Genomic DNA, 25,299 nt, shown 5'->3' with positions numbered 1-25,299 from the left:
TTTCAAGGGTGCTGGGAAGAGGGACCACTACACCGCTGTAGGAGGCTGGCCTGGCTTGTAGTGGGTACCAAGGGGTACTTACACTCTGTACCAGGTCCAGTTATCCCTTATTAGTGTAGAAGAGGTGTTTCTAGCAGCTTAGGCTGATAGAAGATAGCTATAGCAGAGCAGCTTAGGCTGAACTAGGAGACATGTAAAGCTCCTACTATACCACTGGTGTCACATGCACAATATCATAAGAAAACACAATACACAGATATACTAAAAATAAAGATACTTTATTTTTATGACAATATGCCAAAAGTATCTCAGTGAGTACCCTCACTAAGAAGGTAAGTAATATACACAAGTTATATGTACACAAACCAAAATCAGGTAAGTAAGAGCAAGAAAAGTAATGCAAACAGTGTAGAATTACAATAGATTGCAATAGGAGCACATAAGTATAGGGGCAACACAAACCATATACTCCAAAAGTGGAACGCGAACCACAAATGGACCCCAGACCTATGTGAACTTGTAGAGGGTCGCTGGGACTGTAAGAAAACAGTGAGGGTTAGAAAAATACCCCACCCCAAGACCCTGAAAAGTAGGAGTAAAGTACACCTACTACCCTCAGAGAGCACAGAAGTTGTGATAGGGGGATTCTGCAGGAAGAACAAACACCAGCAGTGCACTGACAACAGATTTCCGGACCTGAGTACCTGTAAGACAAGGGGACCAAGTCCAATAGTCGCAACAGTGTCCAGGGGGGGCAGGGGCCCAGGAAACCCCAGATGAAGGTGCAAGGAAGCTGCCACCGATTGGAAGAAGCTTGGAGTTCTGCAAGAAAGAAGAGGACTAGGAACTTTCCCTTTGGAAGACGGATGTCCCACGTCGCGATGAAGCTTGCAGAGGTGTTTCCACACAGAAAGACTGCAAACAAGCCTTGCTAGCTGCAAGGGTTGCTGTAGAGGTTTTTGGGTGCTGCTGAGGACCAGGAAGGACCAGGATGTCGCCTTTTGGAGGAGGAGACAGAGGGGGCGCTGAGCAACTCAGAGAGCCCTCACAGAAGCAGGCAGCACCCGCAGAAGTACCCCAACAGGCACTAGGAAGAAGAGTGAACTGGAGTCCACACAAAGTTACAAAAGGGGGTTCCACGACGTTGGAGGACAACTCAGAAGGTTGTGCACTGCAGGACGGAGTGCTGGGGACCCAGGCTTGGCTGTGCATGAAGGAAATCCTGGAAGAGTGCACAGGAGCCAGAGAAGCTGCAAATCACGTGGTACACAGCTTTGCAGTCTAGCATGGGGAGGCAAGGACTTACCTCCACCAAACTTGGACTGAAGAGTCACTGGACTGTGGGAGTCACTTGGACAGAGTTGCTGTGTTCCAGGGACCACGCTCATCAGGATGAGAGGGGACCCAGATGACCAGTGTTGCAGTCTTTTGGTGCCTGTGTTAGCAGGGGGAAGATTCCGTCGACCCACAGGAGATTTCTTCGGAGCTTCTGGTGCAGGGTGAAGGCAGGCTACCCCCAGAGCATGCACCACCTGGAAACAGTCGAGAAAGCCGGCAGGATTAGGCGCTACAATGTTCCTGGTAGTCATCTTGCTACTTTGTTGCGGTTTTGCAGGCGTCCTGGAGCAGTCAGCGGTCGATCCTTTGGTAGAAGGTGAAGAGGGAGATGCAGAGGAATTCTGGTGAGCTCTTGCATTCGTTATCTGAAGAATTCCCCAAAGCAGAGACCCTAAATAGCCAGAAAAGGTGCTTTGGCTACCAAGTTAGGAGGATTGTCTATCAAGAGAGGTAAGAGCCTATCAGAAGAAGCCTCTGATGTCACCTGCTGGCACTGGCCACTCAGAGCAGACCAGTGTGCCCCCAACACCTCTGTTTCCAAGGTGGCAGAGGTCTGGGACACACTGGAGGAGCTCTGGGCACCTCCCCTTTCCTTTGTCCAGTTTCGCGCCAGAGCAGGGCTGGGGGATCCCTGAACCGGTGTAGACTGGCTTATGCAGAGATGGGCACCATCTGTGCCCATCAAAGCATTTCCAGAGGCTGGGGGAGGCTACTCCTCCCCAGCCCTTCATACCTATTTCCAAAGGGAGAGGGTGTAACACCCTCTCTCTGAGGAAGTCCTTTGTTCTGCCTTCCTGGGCCAAGCCTGGCTGGACCCCAGGAGGGCAGAAACCTGTCTGAGGGGTTGGCAGCAGCAGCAGCTGCAGTGAAACCCCGGGAAAGGTAGTTTGGCAGTACCCGGGTCTGTGCTAGAGACCCGTGGGATCATGGGATTGTGCCAACAATGCCAGAATAGCATTGGGGTGACAATTCCATGATCTTAGACATGTTACATGGCCATATTCGGAGTTACCATTGTGAAGCTATACATAGGTAGTGACCTATGTATAGTGCACGTGTGTAATGGTGTCCCCGCACTCACAAAGTCCGGGGAATTTGCCCTGAACGATGTGGGGGCACCTTGGCTAGTGCCAGGGTGCCCACACACTAAGTAACTTAGCACCCAACCTTTACCAGGTAAAGGTTAGGCATATAGATGACTTATAAGTTACTTAAGTGCAGTGTAAAATGGCTGTGAAATAACGTGGACGTTATTTCACTCAGGCTGCAGTGGCAGGCCTGTGTAAGAATTGTCAGAGCTCCCTATGGGTGGCAAAAGAAATGCTGCAGCCCATAGGGATCTCCTGGAACCCCAATACCCTGGGTACCTCAGTACCATATACAAGGGAATTATATGGGTGTACCAGTATGCCAATGTGAATTGGTAAATGTAGTCACTAGCCTGTTAGTGACCAATTTGGAAAGCAGAGAGAGAGCATAACCACTGAGGTTCTGGTTAGCAGAGCCTCAGTGAGACAGTTAGTCATCACACAGGGAACACATACAGGGCACATACTATGAGCACTGGGGGCCTGGCTGGCAGGGTCCCAGTGACACAAGGACCAAAACAACATACATACAGTGAAATATGGGGGTAACATGCCAGGCAATATGGTACTTTCCTACAACCGCCCCTGCCATGGGCAGTGCAGGGGCCCCCCCTGTGTCCCCCTGCACTTGTTCTCCGCCAGGTTGTTATCAGCACGGCTGCGCTGACCTGGCTGATCACAACCAAGACAGCCGTCATCCTGTAGGGATCAGAGATCGTAGTGGTACTTGTGGTCCCCTGGCGGTCAGACCACCAGGGTCGCAATGTGGTGGTCGGACCACCACAGCTGCAGCGGCACGACCGCCACTGTGAGGCTGGCAGTCTTGAGACCGCCAGACTCGTAATCAGGGCCTTCTTGGCTCTATTTGCTCTATTTTTGTCATTTTGTTTATTAAATTTTGCTCTAATACGGTTTGCGATTTTTATTGTGTTACATTTCAACTTCATTACTGTTCCGATAGCTATTATGGGTTGAGCTCAGGCTAATTTGGTGATTTTAAGGGATCACCCTGACAAGGGTTGTGATTATTTTTTGAGGTGGGTGGTCACCAGCCCTAATTAATAATCTAGTTGCAGTCAGCTTCAAAACACACCTCACCAAGACACTTCAGGTCACACAAAACACTACAGCCAGACTCAGGTTTAATCACCCCCTCCGCACTCATATCTGCGCACATCTCAAGTCCTCCACTGGCTTCCAGTTCACAGATGCCCACTCGTCAAGCTCCTAACACATGAGTACAAAGCCCTGTACAATCTAGGCCCTGCAGACCTGAACAGCTGCATCAGTTCCATATACTGACCTGGAACCTGTACGTGGTCGGCTTCCTGCTCACCCATGTTCTTTGCATCCATAGAGCCATACGCGTGCCTTCTCGTTCCTCAATCCCAAAGCCTGGATCCACCCCCTGGAACATCAGAGTCATCAGCTCAATCCTAGAATTTTGTAAAAAGCTCAAAACCTGATTCTTCCAGTAGGCCACCGGCAGGGCAGCACCCTCCTCTGGCGCTGGCATACTCTCCTGCGTGATATGCATGCCATTAAAATAAACATAACGTAACAACATAACCAGGGTCGCACTAGGAAACAAAATAGGCTCAGACATCAAAACAAAAGTGACCCCATTAGCAAATCAGAAAGCTAGAAAAGTGGCCCACATTTGCAAATCGGAGCGTTGCCTGAGTCCTCTATAGGCCGGTTCAATCCTGAACATAGCAATCAAATTATCTCAATGTGGGAAGGGTTGCTTTGGCCAACATGTGTCTAAGCTCCTAACTTGGTTGTCTCTTATATGTGCAGCATCACTTGTCAGAAGTCTGCTTCATACTGCCTGAGCACAGCGACTGTCGAATCCCAAGATGGCGTCCCGCGCAGTAGTAGCATCGATGTGAACATGAACGAGGTCGACAAAAGACAGAAAACCAAGGGGGACAGAGGTGATTGTTCCCTTCATGGTTCCATTCCCAGATGTTTGTAGGTTTGCTTTAGTCTATCCTGCTTTTAACTTTTCTTTGCAGCTTTATCAATTAAATGTTCAATCTCCAGCATTGAATATTCTATAAACGTACACATCGACGTGCTTTGCTGAACCTGCCTACACTTGAGAACCAGGGCTGCAGGTAAGTAACTATTTGCAGCACAATCAATCAGTTCTCCAGGTTGAATAGAGTTTGCAAAGATATGCATGTCCAAGCACTAGTCTACAAATTGTAAACTCTGCATACAGAAAAATGCCCATGATGCAGAGACAGTGTTTAAGGTATGTGCATTTCTCAGGTGCATTAGCCTAAATATGGTCTAACGCCTGTGTTTGCAGGCTGTGGCAAAAACTGTGTACTTAATCTTATTTTCCAACTTGACATCCTTTGATAAAAATACTCCACAGAGAGGCGCCAACTGAAACAGCCACGTGCTTCAAATGATTTAAGTAAGAGTATTCTAACTAGTCATTCAAGAATGCTTCTTTCAAAGATCAGTTGTATCTATGAAATCTTTGTTTGACCATTCAATAACAATTCATCAACAGACATACAGTCAACGTGTTTCGCTCTTCACAAAGAGACCTTCTTCAGGGCTGTAAATTACAAAACAACTGCTATACACTCCTGAAATGTAATGTTGAAAACAGATACATTATCAAACAAGAATGCTGAAACCTAAAGGCTTTTGCTGAAGTGTTACCATGCACTGCATTTAATTTGATGCATCTTAGCGAACTGAGGGCTGAATTTAAGAAAAGTGGCGTTGTATCCAATGCAGCGCCATTTTTCTTGCGCACCACCTAACGCCACCATGTGTGTGCTGAATTTATGATACAGTGCACCATGGCGGTAGTTAGAACAATAGTGTCAACATTTGTTACGCTATTGTGGCGCTTTGCTGCACCAGCGTCAAACATTTTGACGCTAGTGCAGCAAAGTGCAAGGAGGCCCTTTAATTTAAATGGGTGCGTCATTTTAACGCCTGCTCTAAGCAGGCATTGAAAATGACAGAAAAAGTGGTGCAGTAAAATCTTTTACATTTCACTGCACCATTTTTTGGGGCCTCCTAACAGGGGAACACCCCCCCTTGCATACATTATACCTAGCGCAGGTATAATGTGATGCAAGGGGTTACAAAGTGGCGCAATGCATGCATTGCGCCACTTTGTAAATATGGTGCGGGGAAAAGGCCACCTTAGCGCTAGGCAGTGCTAAAGTGGCACAAGGGGCTCCTAAATCTGTCCCTGAATGCTTGGATGTGAGGGAGTGTGCTCCCTTCCTCCTTTGTTTAATAACGCTCCCTTGAGCTGATGAGCTGACGAGCTGAGGGAGTGTGCACCCTTTCTCCTTTGTTTGATAACGCTCCCTTGAGCTGATGAGGTGACTAGCTGAGGGAGTGTGCTCCCTTCCTCCTTTGTTTAATAACGCTCCCTTGAGCTGATGAGCTGACGAGCTGAGGGAGTGTGCACCCTTTCTCCTTTGTTTGATAACGCTCCCTTGAGCTGATGAGGTGACGAGCTGAGGGAGTGTGCTCCCTTCCTCCTTTGTTTAATAACGCTCCCTTGAGCTGATGAGCTGACGAGCTGAGGGAGTGTGCACCCTTTCTCCGGAGGGAGTGTGCTCCCTTCCTCCTTTGTTCAATAACGCTCCCTTGAGCTGATGAGCTGACGAGCTGAGGGAGTGTGCACCCTTTCTCCTTTGTTTGATAACGCTCCCTTGAGCTGATGAGGTGACGAGCTGAGGGAGTGTGCACCTTTCCTCTTTTGTTTGATAATGCTCCCTTCAGCTGATGAGCTGATGAGCTGAGGGAGAGTGCTCCCTTCCTCCTTTGTTTGATAACGCTCCCTTAAGCTGATGAGCTGACGAGCTCCGATTGATGCACCTGCGCTCAGTGAGTGGTACAGAGACCCAAAAAGACTGTGAGCAGCATTTCCGGGACCCCTAAAAAAACTTGTTACTCTCTACTGAAGAAGGACAACATTCCTGAATCACGTGTCTAGAGATACACAGGACTGGCAGCACCAACAAAGGTGAAAACTAAAAACATTTACTGAAGTAGGTGCTAGCATGCATTCTGTTTACCATAAGGCAGTCGAGCGAACTGATTGCTGGGATGGGAGGCAGTGTGCTGCCTTCCTCTTTGTCAAAACTAAACTCTAGTGAGTGAATTAGTTCCCTATCATTCTTCCTCGTTGCCAAAAACACCCTTTCGAGACCTTGCTTGTACAGGAGGAAGGGTAGACGCCTCCAGCATCCCCCAAAGACTCAGAGCTGAGTAGCCTGGTGTAGGAGGCTGGCCTGGCTTATAGTGGGTACCTTGTGGTACTTACACCTTGTCTCAGGTCCAGTTATCCCTTATTAGTCGATTAGTAGTGTTCTAGCAGCTTAGGCTGATAGAGGTAGCTATAGCAGAGCAGCTTAGGCTGAACTAGGAGACATGCAAAGCTCCTACTATACCACTTATATCATATAGCACTATATCATAAGAAACATAATACTCAGAGTTACTAAAAATAAAGGTACTTTATTTTAGTGACAATATGCCAAAAGTATCTCAGAGGATATACTCCCTTAGGAGGTAAGTAAAATACACAAAATATACACGCAGACCAAAATCAGGTAAGTAAAACACTTAGAAAAGTGGTGCAAACAATGTAGAACACAATAAAATGCAATAGGAGACAATAGGCCTAGGGGCAACACAAACCATATACTCCAAAAGTGGAATGCGAACCACGAATGGACTCCAGGCCTAATGTAGTGTTTAGAGGGTCGCTGGGAGTGTAAGAAAACACTAAGTAGTGTCCAAGATACCCCACCCCAAGACCCTGAAAAGTAGGAGTAAAGTTACCCTACTACCCCAGAAAGACAGTAAAGTCGAGATAGGGGATTCTGCAAAGACAACAACTGACTGCAAAGCACTGAAGACAGATTCCTGGACCTGAGGACCTGTAAAGGAAGGGGACCAAGTCCAAGAGTCACGCAAGTGTCCGGGGGGGGGAGGGGTGGAGGGCAGGAGCCCACTAAACACCGGATGAAGGTGCAAAAGGGCTGCTTCCGGGTGGAAGAAGCCAAAGATTCTGCAACAACGGAAGGTGCCAGAAACTTCTCCTTTGGTCAGAAGATGTCTCACCTTGTGCTGGAGGATGCAGAGTTGTTTCCACGCAGAAAGACCGCAAACAAGCCTTGCTAGCTGCAAGAGTAGCAGTTGAAGGTTTTGGGTGCTGCCAGGGACCAGGAAGGACCAGGAGGTCGCCCCTTGGAGGAGGAGACAGAGGGGGCGCTCAGCAACAGAGAGAGCCCACTCAGAAACAGGCAGCACCCGCAGAAGCACCTGAACAGGCATTCAGGAAATCTGAGCACAGCGGTCGTCTCAACACTACAACAGAGGGTCCCACGAAGCCGGTGGTCAACTCAGCGAGTTGAGCAATGCAGGACGGAGTGCTGGGGACCTGGGCTGTGCTGTGCATGAAGGAATCCTTGCAAGAGTGCACAGAAGCCCTAGCAGCTGCAGATCACGCAGTACACAGGATTACTGTCTGGCGTGGGGAGGCAAGGACTTACCTCCACCAAATTTGGACAGAAGGGCAACTTGACGGTCGGGGACAGCTGGATCCAGCTCCTGTGTTCCAGGGACCACGTTCGTCGAAATGAGAGGGGACCCAGAGGACCGGTGATGCAGAAGTTTGGTGCCTGCGGTAGCAGGGGGAAGATTCCGTCAACCCACGGGAGATTTCTTCTTGGCTTCCAGTTGAGGGTAAAGGCAGACAGCCCTCAGAGCATGCACCACCAGGAAACAGTCGAGAAAGCCGGCAGGATGAGGCACTACAATGTTGCTGGTAGTCTTCTTGCTACTTTGTTGCGGTTTTGCAGGCATCCTGGAGCAGTCAGCGGTCGATCATTGGCAGAAGTCGAAGAGGGAAGTGCAGAGGAACTCTGGTGAGGTCTTGCATTCGTTATCTGAAGAGAAACCCACAGGAGAGAGCCTAAATAGCCCTCAGAGGAGGATTGGCTACAGAGAGAGGTAAGCACCTATCAGGAGGGGTCTCTGACGTCACCTGCTGGCACTGGCCACTCAGAGGTCTCCATTGTGCCCTCACACCTCTGCATCCAAGATGGCAGAGGTCTGGGACACACTGGAGGAGCTCTGGGCACCTCCCCTGGGGAGGTGCAGGTCAGGGGAGTGGTCACTCCCCTTTCCTTTGTCCAGTTTCGCACCAGAGCAGGGACTGGGGGTTCCCTGAACCGGTGTAGACTGGCTTATGCAAGGAGGGCACCCTCTGTGCCCTTCAAAGCATTTCCAGAGGCTGGGGGAGGCTACTCCTCCCCAGCCCTTCACACCTATTTCCAAAGGGAGAGGGTGTAACACCCTCTCTCAGAGGAAATCCTTTGTTCTGCCTTCCTGGGACTGGGCTGCCCAGACCCCAGGAGGGCAGAAACCTGTCTGAGGGTTGGCAGCAGCTGTGGCTGCCCGGAAAACCCCAGAGAGCTGGTTTGGCAGTACCCGGGGTCCATGCTGGAGCCCCGGGGATGCATGGAATTGTCCCCCCAATACCAGAATGGTATTGGGGAGACAATTCCATGATCCTAGACATGTTACATGGCCATGTTCGGAGTTACCATTGTGACGCTACATATAGGTATTGACCTATATGCAGTGCACGCGTGTAATGGTGTCCCCGCACTCACAAAGTCCGGGGAATTGGCCCTGAACAATGTGGGGGCACCTTGGTTAGTGCCAGGGTGCCCTCACACTTAGTAACTTTGCACCTAACCTTCAATAAGTGAGGGTTAGACATATAGGTGACTTATAAGTTACTTAAGTGCAGTGGTAAATGGCTCTGAAATAACGTGGACGTTATTTCACTCAGGCTGCAGTGGCAGGCCTGTGTAAGAATTGTTTGAGTTCCCTATGAGTGGCAAAAGAAATGCTGCAGCCCATAGGGATCTCCTGGAACTCCAATACCCTGGGTACCTAGGTACCATATACTAGGGAATTATAAGGGTGTTTCAGTGTGCCAATCAGAATTGGTAAAATTAGTCACTAGACTGCAGTGACAATTTTAAAAGCAGAGAGAGCATAAACACTGAGGTTCTGGTTAGCAGAGCCTCAGTGATACAGTTAGGCACCACACAGGGAACACATACAGGGCACACTTTATGAGCACTGTGGTCCTGGCTAGCAGGATCCCAGTGACACAGGCAAAAACAACATACATACAGGTAAACATTGGGGGTAACATGCCAGGCAAGATGGTACTTTCCTACACCTGGCTGCTGAGGCCCTGGAGTAAGATATTTCTTTCTGTATCAGTGTTGTGTGAGGACAGGAGACTGAAGGAAGAAGCCATTCCCATCTTGTTTTCACTTCATCGAGACGTTGTGGGGCTTTAATGATCTACTAAAGAGTTTCCCCAAGCCCCACCCCCTCCAGCTTTAGTGGCCATCAGGGCTTTAAGTGGGATGAAAAAACTGGGGGGGAGGGGGTCTTTCAAAGGGTCGTGGCCTATGTAAATAAGGGCATGGCTTAAAAACATGTGAGCTAAAAGTCTGTGCTTTACATAATGTGTCTCCTGACTGGTATTTTGCTGCTTCTTTCTGTCATTTCATACAGATATATAATACAACAAGTAACATTACAACTACAACAGGCCAGGTCAATTGGCTTTGTCAATGCTTGTTAGTTACATAAGATAAATATGTAACAACAGGGGCTTCTGTGTATATAATATTGGAAATGCTTCAATTCTGAAATGATGAGACTGTGAAAGAACTATAAAGAGTCTCTTTGAAGTTACAGCAAAGGCACTGAAGGTGGGATTGCTGGCCAGTTAAGAGTTTTTTCACCCTGAGGGTCATATTTACAAGATAGTGGCGCATCATTTCTGATACCCCACTTTTCTTGCATCGCCCTGCACCCCCCAACATCACTATGGTAACGCTGTATTTACTATACAGTGTGTAGGAGGCTGGCCTGGTTTGTAGTGGGTACCTTGGGTACTTACACCTTACACCAGGTCCAGTTATCTCTTGTTAGTGAATGTAGTAGTGTTTCTAGCAGCTTAGGCTGATAGAGGTAGCTATAGCAGAGCAGCTTAGGCTGAACTAGGAGACATGCAAAGCTCATGCAGTACTAGTTATAGTTACACAGTACTTATACACAAGTAAAGACAATACTCAGTGTTACCAAAAGTAAAGGTATTTATTTGGGTGACACAGTACCAAAAATATCTTAGAGACAATACTCCTTCTGGAGGTAAGTATTATACACAATATATACACTAGACACCAAAATTAGACAAGTACATAGTCATACAACAACGCAAACAGAAGGAAATCATATAGAATGCAAAGGGAGAAAATAGGTCTAGGGGCAACACAAACCATATACTAAGAAAGTGGAATGTGAATCACGATTTCCCCCCTAGACAAGTGTAGTGTGTGCATAATCGCTGAGAGAGCAAGAATACAGTAAAGGTAAGTAAATTACCCCACCCCAGAGCCCAGAAAAGCAGGAGTAAAGTACTACAAGTTTCCTTAGGACACACTACACCTCGTTTTGGGGATTTTACAGCAGCCAACCAAGTCTGCAAAGAACAACTGCTGAATTATTGGACCTGAAGACCTGCAAAAGAAGGGGACCAAGTCCAGAAGTCGAAAGAAGTTCCAGGAAGGACAGGAGCCCCTGCCAACCCAGAAGAGGGTGCAAAAGAAGAGTCCCCGGTTAGTCAAAGACTTAAGAAATGCACCCTAGGAAGATGCCAGCGGGTTCCTGCATGATGCAAAAGATGTCCCACGGCGTGAAGAGTGTTGCAGATTAGATTTTGTGTTGGAAGGTACCAATAAGCCTTGGCTATGACAAAAGTGTGTTTTGCATCAAAATGGTGCTGGATGGACCCAGGAGGGACCTGGGGGCTTCAACTCTGTGTGAGGAGGAAGAGAGGGCTGTCAGCACTTTAGAGAGCCCTCAGGATGCCAGCCAGCTCCCCCAGGAGCCGCAGAACCCAGGTTCAAAGGAGGTACAAAACGCAGTTGATGCAGCACAACAAAAGAAGGTCCCACGCCACTGGAGAACAACTCAGTGAGTTGAGCATCACAGGATGGAGTGCTGGGGACCTGGGCCAGGCTGTGCCCAAAGGAATTGTGCAAAGAGTGCAAGAGGCCTCAGGAGGTGAGGAAGACACAGTACACAGGGGTACCATCGCTCTCGTGGAAGGGAAGGTCTTACCTCCTCCAAATTGCATCAGCAGGACCTCAGGACAGTCTATGTCGATGATGTCTACCCTCTGTGTCCTTAGGAGCACGCTCATCACTGTGAAAGGAGTCCCAGGGTACCGGTCGTCGCCTTGGAAGGTGCCTGCTTGGAGCAGGGGAGTGACTCCGTCACTCCACAGGAGATTTCTTTGGTCCTTCTGGTGCAGGATGAAGACAGGTAGTCCCCAGAGCGTGCACACCATGGAAACTGTTGCAATTTCTGACTTGGAGCTGAGGTTGCTGAAGAAAAGTGTCTCTTGTAGACACTTTGTTGCAGTTACAGCTTTCTTGGAGCAGGCTGCCGTTGATCCGAGGTTAGAAGAGTCTGAAGTTGTTGCAGAGGATTCCTGAAGGAAACTTGCAAGCAGAATCTGAAGAGAACCCACAGGAGAGACCCTTAATAGCCCTGAGAGGGGGATTGGCTACCTTATCTGGTATGGACCTATCAGGAGGGGTGTCTGATGTCACCTGCTGGCACTGGCCACTCAGAGCCCTCCAGAGTGGCCCCCATACCTTGCAAAGCAAGACGGCTGAAGTCTGGGACACACTGGAGGAGCTCTGGGCACCACCCCTGGGGTGGCAATGGACAGGGGAGTAGTCACTCCCCTTTCCTTTGTCCAGTTTTGCGCCAGAGCAGGGACTGGGGCTCCCTAAACTGGTGTAGGCTGACTTATGCAAGGAGGGCACCATCTGTGCCCTTTAAAGCATTTCCAGAGGCTGGGGGAGGCTACCCCTCCCCAGCCTGTAACACCTATTTCCAAAGGGAGAGGGTGTAACACCCTGCTCTCAGAGGAAATGCTTTGTCCTGCCTTCCTGGGACTGGGCTGCCCAGACCCCAGGAGGGCAGAACCCTGTCTGTGAGGTGGCAGCAGCTGTAGCTGCAGTGCAAGCCTCAGAGAGCTGGTTTGGCAGTACTGGGGGTCTATGGTGGAGCCCCCAGGATGCATGGAATTGGCTCCCCAATACCAGATTTGGAATGGGGGGACAATCCATGATCTTAGACATGTTACATGGCCATATTCGGAGTTACCATTGTGAAGCTACATATAGGTATTGACCTATATGTAGTGCACGCGTGTAATAGCATCCCCCCACTCACAAAGTCCAGGGAAATGGCCCTGAACTATGTGGGGGCACCTTTGCTAGTGCAAGGGTGCCCTCACACCTAGTAACTTTGCACCTAACCTTCAGCAAGTGAAGGTTAGACATATAGGTGACTTATAAGTTACTTAAGTGCAGTGAAAATTGCTGTGAAATAGTGTGTGCACTATTTCACGCAGGCTGAAATGGCAGTCCTGTATAAGGGTTTGTCTGAGCTCCCTATGGGTGGCAAAAGAAATGCTGCTGCCCATATGGATCTCCTGGAACATCAATGCCCTGGGTACCTTATACTAGGGACTTATAAGGGGGGGTCCAGTATGCCAATTGAAATTGGTAAATGAAGTCACTGGCCTACAGTGACAAAGTTAAAAGCAGAGAGAGCATAAGCACTGAGGTTCTGGTTAGCAGAGCCTCAGTGACACAGTTAGGCACTACACAGGCATACACATTAGGCCATAATTTATGAGCACTGGGGTCCAGACCCCAGTGACACAGTTAGGCACTACACAGGCATACACATTAGGCCATAATTTATGAGCACTGGGGTCCTGACCACCAGGATCCCAGTGAGACAAGCAAAAACATACTGACATACATGTGAAAAATGGGGGTAACATGCCAAGGAAGATGGAACTTTCCTACACAATGCACCATGGTGCACATTAGGACAATAGTGGCAAAAGTTTTGATGCTAGTCCAGCACAGGTTAGGGAGGCCCATAGGCTATAATGGCAGCGTCACTTTATAGGAGGCTGGCCTGGTTTGTAGTGGGTACCTTGGGTACTTACACCTTATACCAGGTCCAGTTAACCCTTATTAGTGTATGTAGTCAGTGTCTAGAAGCCAGGCTCTCTAGAGGTAGTGTGGATGAGCTGCAAAGCTCATGCAATACCACTGCAGTCACAGTACATACACACATGAAAGAAAATACTTAGGCCCTCATTCTGACCCTGGCGGTCCTAAACCGCCAGGGCCGCGGGCAACGGAAGCACCGCCAACAGGCTGGCGGTGCTTCATTGCCCATTCTGACCGCGGCGGTAAAGCCGCGGTCAGAAAAGGGGATCCAGCGGTTTCCCGCCGGAATACCCCTGGCAGGGCTGAACCTCCATGGCGGCGCTGCAAGCAGGGCCGCCATGGGGATTCCAACCCCCTTCCCGCCAGCCTGTTTCTGGCGGTTTTGACCGCCAGGAACAGGATGGTGGGAACGGGTGTCGTGGGGCCCCTGGGGGCCCCTGCACTGCCCATGCTACTGGCATGAGCAGTGCAGGGGCCCCCTAACAGGGCCCCAGCATGATTTTCACTGTCTGCATAGCAGACAGTGAAAATCGCGACGGGTGCAACTGCACCCGTCGCACCCCTGCAATAACCGCCGGCTCCATTCGGAGCTGGCCTCTGTGTTGCAGGGCCTTTCCCGCTGGGCCGGCGGGCGCTCCTTTGGCAGGCGCCCGCCGGCCCAGCGGGAAAGCCAGAATGTCCTCCACCGCGGAGCAGCCAAATGCGGTGACCGCATGGCGGGCGGCGGCGGTCAGAATGACCGCCTTAGTGTTACAAAAATAAAGGTACTTTATTTTGGTGACACAAATGCCCAAAAATACCTTAGAGACTATGGGCCAGATGTAGCAAAACCCGGATGCAGGATGGTGTCCCTGACACCATCTGCGAATCGCAAGGGGGGCGCAAAGACCCACCTCATTAATATTAATGAGGTGGGTCGCAATTTGCGACCCCCTTCCGATTCGCAGCACTCACAGGGATGGTGGCCTGCTGGAGACAGCAGACCACCATGCCTGTGACTGCTTTTAAATAAAGCAGTTTTTTATTTTTGTATTGCAGCCCTTTCTCCTTAAAGGAAAACGAGTTGCAATACAAAAGAAAAAATGAAACGTTTTTGTTTCATTTTTTCAGAGCAGGCGGTGGTCCATAGGACACTGCCTGCTCTGAAAAAATGTTCTCAGGGCCAGTCACAAAGGGGAAGGGGGCCCTTTTGCGAATGGGTTACCACCAGTGTGACACTGCTGGTAACTGCGAATTGCTTTGCGACCGCATTTGCGGTCACAAAGCAATTCCACATCGCGATTCGAATCGCAAATAGGAGGGGGACACCCCTTCCTATTTGCGAGTCGCATTCCCATTTTGCGAGTCGGTAACCAGGTTACCGACTTGCAAAATGGGAATGAGCATCGTGATGTGCTTTTTGCATGGCGCAAACAGCGAAATTCGCTGTTTGCGCTATGCAACAAGCTTGCTACATCTGGCCCTATACTCCTTTAGGAGGTACGTAACATACACAGTATATACACTAGAATGCAGAAATAGCTGTAAAAGCAGTTAGAAAACTGTGCAAATAGTGAAAATCACAATAGATAGCAATGGGCCTAGGGGGAACACAAACCATATACTAAAATGGTGGAATGCGAAAGTCGGTTTCCCACCTAGGCAAGTGTAGTGTGTAGAGGGGCGCTGGGAGTGTCAGAAAACATCAAAGGTAAGTAATAGAACCCACCCCAGAGCCCAGGAAAACAGGAGTAAATCACAGTAAGTTTCCTAAAACACACAAGAACACGTGATAGAAGATTATGCAAGAACCATAAGAGACTGCAAGACACCAACGATGGATTCCTGGACATGAAGACCTGTGGAAGAAGGAGACCAAGTCCAAGAAGCACTGAAGAGTCCAGGGAGAACAGGAGCCCCTGCTAACCCGGATGAAGGTGCAAAAGAGAAACCACTGGTGAAAAAGAACAGTCAGTACTCCACCCAAGAAGGTGGATACGAGTTCCTGGTTGGTTGTCGTGATGTCCCACGCCGAATGGATGATTGCAGTCTGGTTTGCATTGCTGGATTCTGCCAACAAGCCTTGGCACTTGCAAAGCATGCCATTAGTGGAAAATGGCGCTGCCCATGACCAGAAGGGACCTGGTGGCCTCTACCCAGGAGGGGGATACAGAGGGGGCTCTCAGCAACTCAGAGAGCCCCCAGAAGACAAGGCAGCATGAAGAGAAGTCATACAGCACGGGGACAAAGATGGTGCAAAAGGAGGCCCATGCAGCACTACACAAAGGGATCCCACGCCGCCGGAGAGCCACTCATGTTCCCAGGATAGACTGCTGGTGGTCGGAGCTGCACGGTGCCTGAAGAACTTTGTGGAAGGATGCCAACAAAACACACAGTGCACGGGGGTACTGTCTTGCGTGGGGAGGCAAGCTCTTACCTCCACCAAAGTTGGACAGCTGGGCCTTAGGACCGTCGGGACCACTTCAGTCCACCACCTGTGTTGCTGGATCCATGCACTTCTTCAGGAGAAGGGATCCAAGCCACAGGTTGTCGCTGCAGAGGGGTGCCTGCTGAAGCAGGGAAGTGACTCCCTCACTTCAAGGGAGATGCCTTCATTCTTCTGGTGCAGGCTGAAGACAGGCTGTCCTTTGAGGATGCACGACCTGGAAACTGTTGCAGTTGCTGGCAGGAGCTGAAGTTACAATGTTGCAGAAGTCTTCTTTTCTTCTTTGTTGCAGTTTGTAGAGTTCCTGGAGGGTCCAGATGCAGTTTTGTCGCTAGAAGGTAAAGTCCTGCTGGAGTCTTGCAATCCGAATCTGAAGAACCACCCAAAAGAGAGACCCTAAATAGCCCTGAAATGGGGATTGGTCAGCTACACAGGTAAGCACCTATCAGGGGAGGGCTCTGACGTCACCTGCTGGCACTGGCCACTCAGATGCTCCCAGAGTGCCCCACCACCTTGGAATCCAAGATGGCAAAACCCAGGGACCCTGTGGAGGAGCTCTGGGCACCACCCCTGAGGTGGTGATGGACAGGGGAGTCGTCACTCCCCTTTCCTTTGTCCAGTTTCACGCCAGAGCAGGGACTGGGGGTCCCTGAACCAGTGTAGACTGGTGTATACAAGGAGGGCACCATCTGTGCCCTTCAAAGCATTTCCAGAGGCTCTGGAAGGCTACTCCTCCCATGCCTGTAACACCTATTTCCAAAGAGAGAGGGTGTAACACCCCTCACCCAAAGGAATGCTTTGTTCTGATTCCTGGGCTCAAGCTGCTTGAGCAACAGGAGGACAGAAACCTGTCTGTGAGGCGGCAGCAGCTGGGGCTGCCTGGAAGATCTCAGATGGCTGTAATGGTCCATGGTGGAGCCCCCAGGGTGCATGGAATTATACAACCAATGCTAGATTCAGCACTGGGGTATAATTCCGAGATGTTAGACACCTTTCATGGCTGTATTCGGAGTTACCATTGTGAAGCTGGACATAGGTATTGACCTATGTCCAGTGCACGCATAAAATGGTGTCCCTGTACTCACGAAGTCTGGGAAAATGGTCCTGGAAGACGTGGGGGCACATATGCTAGTGCAGGGGTGCTCTCACACACAGGTACCCCGCACCCTGCCCTCAGGATTTTGGGCCTGCTCTAGGGGTGACTTATAAGTGACCTGGTGCAGTGTAAATGGCAGTGAAAGGGTGCATGCACCTTTTCACACAGGCTGCAATTGCAGTCCTGCAGAAGCCTGTGCATGGGCTCCCTATGGGTGGCAAAAGAAATGCTGCAGCCCATAGGGATCCCCTGGAACCCCAATGCCCTGGGTATCTAAGTACCATATACTAGGGACTTATAAGGGGTGACCAGTATGCCAATTATGAGTGGAATACTGTGTTAACAGTATCCAACAACCACATTTAAAGGGGAGAGAGCATAAGCACTGGGGTCCTGGTTTTCAGGATCCCAGTGACACAGTCAAACACACTGACAAACAGGCCAAAAATGGGGGTAACCAAGCTAGAAAGAAGCTACTTTCTCCCACACTTTAACGTCTGCCCTGAGCCAGTGTTAAAAATGATGGAAAAAATGGTGCAGTGAAATTTTGTAAAGTTCATTGCGCCACTTTTGGGCCTCCCTGTGGGAGAACGCCCCCCTTTCCTACATTATACCTGACGCAGGTATAATGTGCCTCAAGGGGTTACAAAGTGGCGCCATACAAGCATTGCATTACTTTCTAAATTAGGCAGAAAGTGGAGTCTCCTTAACGCCCCCTTAGCATCAAGCTCATGGAGACTCAGAAAGCTTTAAAAAAGTTTTTGTTTACATTGAGTTTGAGAGCTGTTACCTTTACCTAGTACATTTAGCGCTGGTACCCTCTCTGAGTAACTGCGCTCTGTATAAGTTCTATCATTCATTCATTCATTCAACTAGCAGTAGTAACTGCCAACTTAGTTGAGACTTTGCCTTTATTTTCAGAACTGGTAGTTCGTGCCCTCCTAGAGGAGGTAAAGAGGAAAAGGGTAATGACCTCATTTACAAGAATCTGACGCATCACCATCGATGCATCAGATTACTTGCGCTTCCCGCATATCTACTAATGACGCCATGGATGCGCTGTATTTATAATACAGAGCTCCATGGCGCACATTTTCACAGATGCAACACAAATTCTGACGCATCTATTGGTGCTAAACTCACGCATTACCGGAGTAGCGTCATTAAACTGACACAACTCCAGCAATGCAAGGAGTCTCTGATAGGAAAAAGCCCTGCATGCAGGTGGTAAAATTTTGACGCAGTGATGATGCAGAAAGATGCAGGAAAATGTGAATTTCACTGCATCAGTTCTGCGTATCTTTTCCTGTGGGAATGCCTACCCTGCATACATTATAGCTGGTGCAGTATAATGTGACGCAGGGCTTTACAAACCGGTGCATGGGGCCCAAAGAGTCAGTTTGTAAATATGGAGCAGTGTATTGCACTGCTAGCACCACCGCTGCATAAAACAAATGATGCAGCAGGTGGCACAAAGGGCTTGCAATTGAGGCCCTAGAGTTCTTTTGCCCTTTTCTCAGCTTTGTGTATATGTCTTCCATTTGAGCTCCTGTCACACATGCTGGGTTAACACCATAATCACATCTGGATGGCGAATAGAATATTAAACTGATCCGTAGGTAAACCTTTGCAGGTTTTCCCTCTGCAGGAAGATGCCTTAGCACGTACGTCTCTTTAGTCTGTCTTAATTCAACTGTAACATTAACCATTAGATTGCGCCAAAGTCACCTGTGCAGAGAGGTCCTCCTGTCTTCTGTGCCAGGAGGATGAGCACTACTATGCTGATGGATTTAGAGGCTCAGATCCAACTGCTCTGTAAGCCACTCAAAGACAAGCCTGAGTCTCTCATCACCTACCTAAGCAGACATTAGGCATGTATGTCAAGGGTACGTCCATCAGAGGGATGCGGGAGGCCGCATTCATAGATGAAATACACCTGAAGGCATAAGAAGGCTGGCCACGTGTCTTGCAATAAATACCTTGCGTAAGGAATATTATCGGGCGAGATGTACTAAACAAGCATTTTCAATGCAACGGGTCTCGCATTTGCTCGAATTACAGCTATTACCGTATGTTTTTAGTAGTTTACCGGTGCTGTGTAGGCGGGCTAAACACCGGAAAAGGCATAACGCATGCAGGCCTTTCACAAATGAAAGCAAGCGGATTTTAAAAGGCAAGTCCACAAACCAATGTAAGTGACTGACGTGGCGTAGGCGTGGTTTGAAGCCCAAAGAGAGATTAGAGAATGGACGGAGCACTTTGCACTTGCCCATAAAAAGTGGTTTGTGATTTCCTAACAGCGAATTTTTGCAATTCGTTATCAGGAAATTGCAAAGTGCAATTTACTACAGTGTCTCAGACACTGTTTGTGATTCCAAAATGGGGCGCAAGGGACCTGCGTGATTAATATTCATGAGGTAGGTCGCAATTTGTGACCCATTTGGGAATGGCCACAATCACAGGAATGGTGACCTGCTGAGGTCAGCAGACCACCATGTCTGTGACTGCTTTGCAAATATTTACCACCTTCTTCACGGAGTTGGTAAAGTATGAATATTTTGCGATTGCATTCCAGTCGATAAACATTCATTCATACCAGTGCAATTCTGTATTAGGAAGGGACACCCTAAACAAGCCCCTTCTTAATACTCAATCGCAAAAGCAAACAGTGATTCGGTAACAAGTTACTGAGTCACATGTTGCCTTTGGTACATGGCAAATAGCATTTTTCCAGTCGCAAATTATCTGATGTTCTGTTTGCGACCGGAAAAATGCTTTGTACATCTGTCCCATTATACGGACCCTGCAGCCTGAAGGGATGTGTATGTGGTCCAGCTACCAGATACAACATCCTTCGAGTTCTTTCATCTGCAGGGCACATCCTGCAACCTAGCAGATATATAAGCAACTGGGGAAAACTCTCTTCCTCACCTCAGCTCACTACTACAAAGACACTGTGAATACGGTTAGGAGTGACTACTAGTTGTTTTGTTGCAAGACCTTTTTCCGGCCACCCTCTGGAGCACCCTAACACTGCTGGGTGTCTTAAGAAGAGGATGCAAGCCCTCACCCCAACCTAGTTAGCTTCCTTCATCATCTGTCTGCTGCTCCTTCACCAGTCATTCAATTGAAGGTAGGAGGGAGTATTGTGGAGCACTTTGGTAGAGACCTTTTGCAATCATCGGAAGAGTGAGTTTAAAAGTACCTCTCAAGCGGAAACCTGAAAATGTATTAATGCAATCTAAGTTAATATGAAAAACAACAAACAGGCCAAAAAGGAAGACAGCAATGGTTCCCTTCTCCCTACATGGTCAACATGGGTCAGCCCCATTTATAGCCCAGAAAGGGTCAGTGGGGGTTCATGGGGACTTGTAAGCTCCCATGTGGTTGACTACCCTGTCCATAGCGAGGCATAGTGTAAGGTCTCTTAACAAGATTCATGCACATAACTCCACTTGAACATAACCCTGGATCAACATTAACTTGAACCCATCAGTAGAGTTTATCTGGTGCCCATAAGCGGGGAGTTGTGATGGCCCATCTTTGGTCAAGTTCTCATCCTTTTGGGTCACCAGCTCATGACCTATGGGTTCCCAACAAGCGCCTGAATATCTGCCACAACCGTGGAGAAGATGCAACAAAGCAAACTATCTTCATTGACCTGACTTGGATGGATTCCTGCATCTTTAGGGTTCGGCAAGATGACTTCTCCTCTAGCACTGGAGAGCTTTCCTCACCCACAGATTGAAGGCAGAGCTGGAGACATCAATCTCCTCCACCAGGTAGACAGGAATTCTTCAGGTCAGTAAGTAGGGGGGGGGGGGGTTAATCTGGTTCAGGCGCTTCTCTTCCATGAGTGTGTGACTTCAAACTGGCTAACCAGTCAGCTGCAAGCTCTGATGTGCAGGACCAGGGCTCACATTCTGAAACAATCCTGCCTCTGACATTGTGACCCAGGTTCTATCCTTGGGATATGCCATCAGGTAAGAAACTATCTCACATTGTGTTTAGTTTGAATTGTTTATTGGATTTTCAAAATAGCAAGCTTGCCTTTGGAGTGTAGTAGGTGAACATTTGAAATACCACAAGAAGTGAAAAAATAGCATATCTGGCAAATAAAATGTATAGTATACATTTCTTGCTGTCAAACAAGAGTTGTAGTTATTTATGGAACAACATTCTCCTGTTGTGGTCGTGACACAGCATAGCTTAAAGAGAAAAGAGAACCCAAGAATATGGTACGCAGGCCTTATGGGGGATGTCTCATGTTTGTTCTGATGACAGGTACTGCATAGTATTGTAGGCTTCATCCCAGATACTGCATAGTATGTAAGGCTTCATCTTAGGTACCACAGAGTATATCAGGCTTCATCTCGGGTGTTGCAGAGTATCTTAGGCTTCATCTCAGGTACTGCACAGTACATTAGGCTTTATCTGGGGTTCTGCATTGTACCTTAGGCTTCATCTCAGGTACTGCATAGTATCTTAGGCTTCATCTCAGGTACTGCGTAGTATCTTAGACTTCATCTCGGGTACTGCGTAGTATCTTAGGCTTCATCTCGGGTACTGCGTAGTATCTTAGGCTTCATCTCAGGTACTGCGTAGTATCTTAGACTTCATCTCGGGTACTGCGTAGTATCTTAGGCTTCATCTCGGGTACTGCGTAGTATCTTAGGCTTCATCTCGGGTACTGCGTAGTATCTTAGGCTTCATCTCAGGTACTGCGTAGTATCTTAGGCTTCATCTCGGGTACTGCGTAGTATCTTAGGCTTCATCTCGGGTACTGCGTAGTATCTTAGGCTTAAGCTCATGTACTGCATAGTATCTTAGACTTCACCTTGGGTACTGCGTATTATTTTAGGCTTCATCTCAGGGGGAAGCAGCCTGAACAACGCTTTCCTAAACAACGACCCTGTTTTCCTCTGCCTTAAGCGCGCATGTCTGAACAACGAACATGCATGGTTAAGACAAAGGAAAACCGACTCAGGATCAGAGAGGACATGGTCAGTTTAGTGGGGCTGGAGTAGGTTTGGGGGGTAGTTTTAGGGGTGGGGTGGGGAGTCTGGGTAGTTTTAGGTTTTAGGGGCGGGGTGGGGTGGCCGGGGTCATTTTAGGGGTGGGGAGTCGCAGTCATTTTTTGGGGCAGTGTGGGGAGTTGGGGTAGTTTAGGTTTTAGGGGCGGGTGGGGGGGTTGCAGTAGTTTTAGGTTTTAGGGGCGGGGTGGAGGGTCGCAGTAGTTTTAGGTGTGCAGTGGGGGTTCGGGGTAGTTTAGGTTTTAGGGGCAGGGGTGGGGGTTGGGGTAGTTTTAGTGGCGGGGTGGGGGGTCGGGGTCATTTTAGTTTTTAGAGGTGGGGGTCGGGATAGTTTTAGGTTTTATGGGTGGGGTGGGTTGTTGGGGTAGTTGTAGGCTTTAGGGGCGGGGTAGGGGAGGTCAGGGTAGTTTTAGGGGCGGGGTGGGGGGTTGGGGTAACTTTAGGGGCGGGGTGGGAGGTCAAGGTAGTTTTAGAGGTGGGGTAGGGGGTTGCGGTAATTTAAATTTTTGAGGGCGGGGTGGGGGTCGGGTAGTTTTACGTTTTAGGGGCGGGATGGGGTTTGGGGTAGTTTTAGGGGTGGGGGTTGGGGTAGTTTATGTTATGGGGCGGGGTAGGGAGGTTGCGATAGTTTTAGGTTTTAGGGGCAGAGTAGGGGGTCACAGTAGTTTTAGGGGCATGTGTGAGGTGTTAAGGGGAGTCGCATGCGGGAACCATGCATGCCATTCCACGCATGCCTTTACCAGGAATGCCTTTACAACAAAAAATCGTTGTTAAGGTATTCGTGGTAAAGGCATTAAGATAACAATGCAGTCGTTGTTCCCACCACGTTGTCCAGGCATGCGTTGTTCTGGCATATATTCCATCTCAGGTAGCGCATAGTATCTCAGGCTCCATCTCAGGTAGCGCATAGTATCTCAGGCTCCATCTCAGGTACTGCATAGTATCTTAGGCTTCATCTCAGATATGACAAATTAACTTAGGCTTCATGTCAGGTGGCATCTTGGGTTCTACATAGTATCTTACACTTCATCTCAGGTACTGCAGTGTATCTTTCACTTCATCTCAGGTACTGCAGTGTATCTTACACTTCATCTTGTGTACTGCATAGTATCTTAGGTTTCATCTCAGGTAGTGCATAGTATCGTAGGCTTCATCTCAGGTACTGCATAGTATCTTAGGCTTCATCTCAGGTAGTGCATAGTATCTTAGGCTTCATCTCAGGTAGTGCATAGTATCTTAGGCTTCATCTCAGGTAGCGCATAGTATCTTAGGATTCATCTCAGGAAGTGCATTGTATCTTAGGCTTCATCTCAAGTAGTGCATAGTATCTTAGGCTTCCTCTCAGGTAGTGCATAGTATCTTAGGATTCATCTCATGTAGTGCATTGTATCTTAGGCTTCATCTCAGGTAGTGCATTGTATCTTAGGCTTCATCTCAGGTAGTGCATTGTATCTTAGGCTTCATCTCAAGTAGTGCATTGTATCTTAGGCTTCATCTCAGGTAGTGCATTGTATCTTAGGATTCATCTCAGGTAGTGCATTGTATCTTAGGCTTCATCTCAAGTAGCGCATAGTATCTTAGGCTTCATCTCAGGTAGTGCATAGTATCTTAGGCTTCATCTCAGGTAGCGCATAGTATCTTAGGATTCATCTCAGGTAGTGCATTGTATCTTAGGCTTCATCTCAGGTAGTGCATTGTATCTTAGGCTTCATCTCAAGTAGTGCATTGTATCTTAGGCTTCATCTCAGGTAGTGCATTGTATCTTAGGCTTCATCTCAGGTAGTGCATTGTATCTTAGGATTCATCTCAGGTAGTGCATTGTATCTTAGGCTTCATCTCAAGTAGTGCATTATATCTTAGGCTTCATCTCAAGTAGTGCATAGTATCTTAGGCTTCATCTCAGGTAGCGCATAGTATCTTAGGCTTCATCTCAGGTAGCGCATAGTATCTTAGGCTTCATCTCAAGTAGTGCATTGTATCTTAGGCTTCATCTCAAGTAGTGCATAGTATCTTAGGCTTCATCTCAGGTAGTGCATAGTATCTTAGGCTTCATCTCAGGTAGTGCATAGCATCTTAGGCTTCATCTTAAGTACTGCATAGTATCTTAGACTTCATCTCAAGTAGTGCATTGTATATTAGGCTTCATCTCAGGTAGTGCATTGTATCTCAGGCCGTATCTCAGGTAGCGCATAGTATCATAGGCTTCATCTCAAGTAGTGCATTGTATCTTAGGCGTCATCTTAGGTAGCACATAGTATCTTAAGCTTCATCTTAAGTACTGCATAGTATATTAGGCTTCATCTCAGGTAGTGCATTGTATCTTAGGCTTCATCTCAGGTAGTGCATTGTACCTTAGGCGTAATCTCAGGTAGCACATAGTATCTTAGGCTTCATTTTAAGAACTGCATAGTATCTTAGGATTCATCTCAGGTAGTGCATTGTATCTTAGGCTTCATCTCAAGTAGTGCATTGTATCTTAGGCTTCATCTCAAGTAGTGCATAGTATCTTAGGCTTCATCTCAGGTAGCGCATAGTATCTTAGACTTCATCTCAGGTAGCGCATAGTATCTTAGGCTTCATCTCAAGTAGTGCATTGTATCTTAGGCTTCATCTCAAGTAGTGCATAGTATCTTAGGCTTCATCTCAGGTAGTGCATAGTATCTTAGGCTTCATCTCAGGTAGTGCATAGCATCTTAGGCTTCATCTTAAGTACTGCATAGTATCTTAGACTTCATCTCAAGTAGTGCATTGTATATTAGGCTTCATCTCAGGTAGTGCATTGTATATTAGGCTTCATCTCAGGTAGTGCATTGTATCTCAGGCCGTATCTCAGGTAGCGCATAGTATCTTAGGCTTCATCTCAAGTAGTGCATTGTATCTTAGGCGTCATCTTAGGTAGCACATAGTATCTTAGGCTTCATCTTAAGTACTGCATAGTATCTTAGGCTTCATCTCAGGTAGTGCATTGTATCTTAGGCTTCATCTCAGGTAGTGCATTGTACCTTAGGCGTAATCTCAGGTAGCACATAGTATCTTAGGCTTCATCTTAAGAACTGCATAGTATGTTAGGCTTCATCTCAGGTAGTGCATTGTATTTTAGGCTTCATCTCAAGTAGTGCATAGTATCTTAGACTTCATCTCAGGTAGTGCATTGTATCTTAGGCTTCATCTCAAGTAGTGCATAGTA

At 48.1% G+C, this 25,299-nt stretch overlaps 1 protein-coding gene across 1 annotated transcript in view; it reads left to right on the top strand.

The window, feature by feature from the left end:
- LOC138294019 (equilibrative nucleobase transporter 1-like) overlaps positions 1-25,299 on the top strand; it is a 387,196-nt gene that overhangs the window by 183,157 nt on the left and 178,740 nt on the right. The window contains exon 7 of the mRNA XM_069233271.1: positions 4,227-4,363. Within this exon, the coding sequence (XP_069089372.1) occupies positions 4,227-4,363 (137 nt within the window). The remainder of the gene's footprint in view (positions 1-4,226; positions 4,364-25,299) is intronic.

This window comes from Pleurodeles waltl, chromosome 4_2 (genome assembly GCF_031143425.1).
Source record: "Pleurodeles waltl isolate 20211129_DDA chromosome 4_2, aPleWal1.hap1.20221129, whole genome shotgun sequence".
Lineage (NCBI taxonomy): Eukaryota > Metazoa > Chordata > Amphibia > Caudata > Salamandridae > Pleurodeles > Pleurodeles waltl.
Note: the sequence above shows the minus strand (reverse complement) of the source record. Positions and strands in the feature narration are given on the sequence as shown.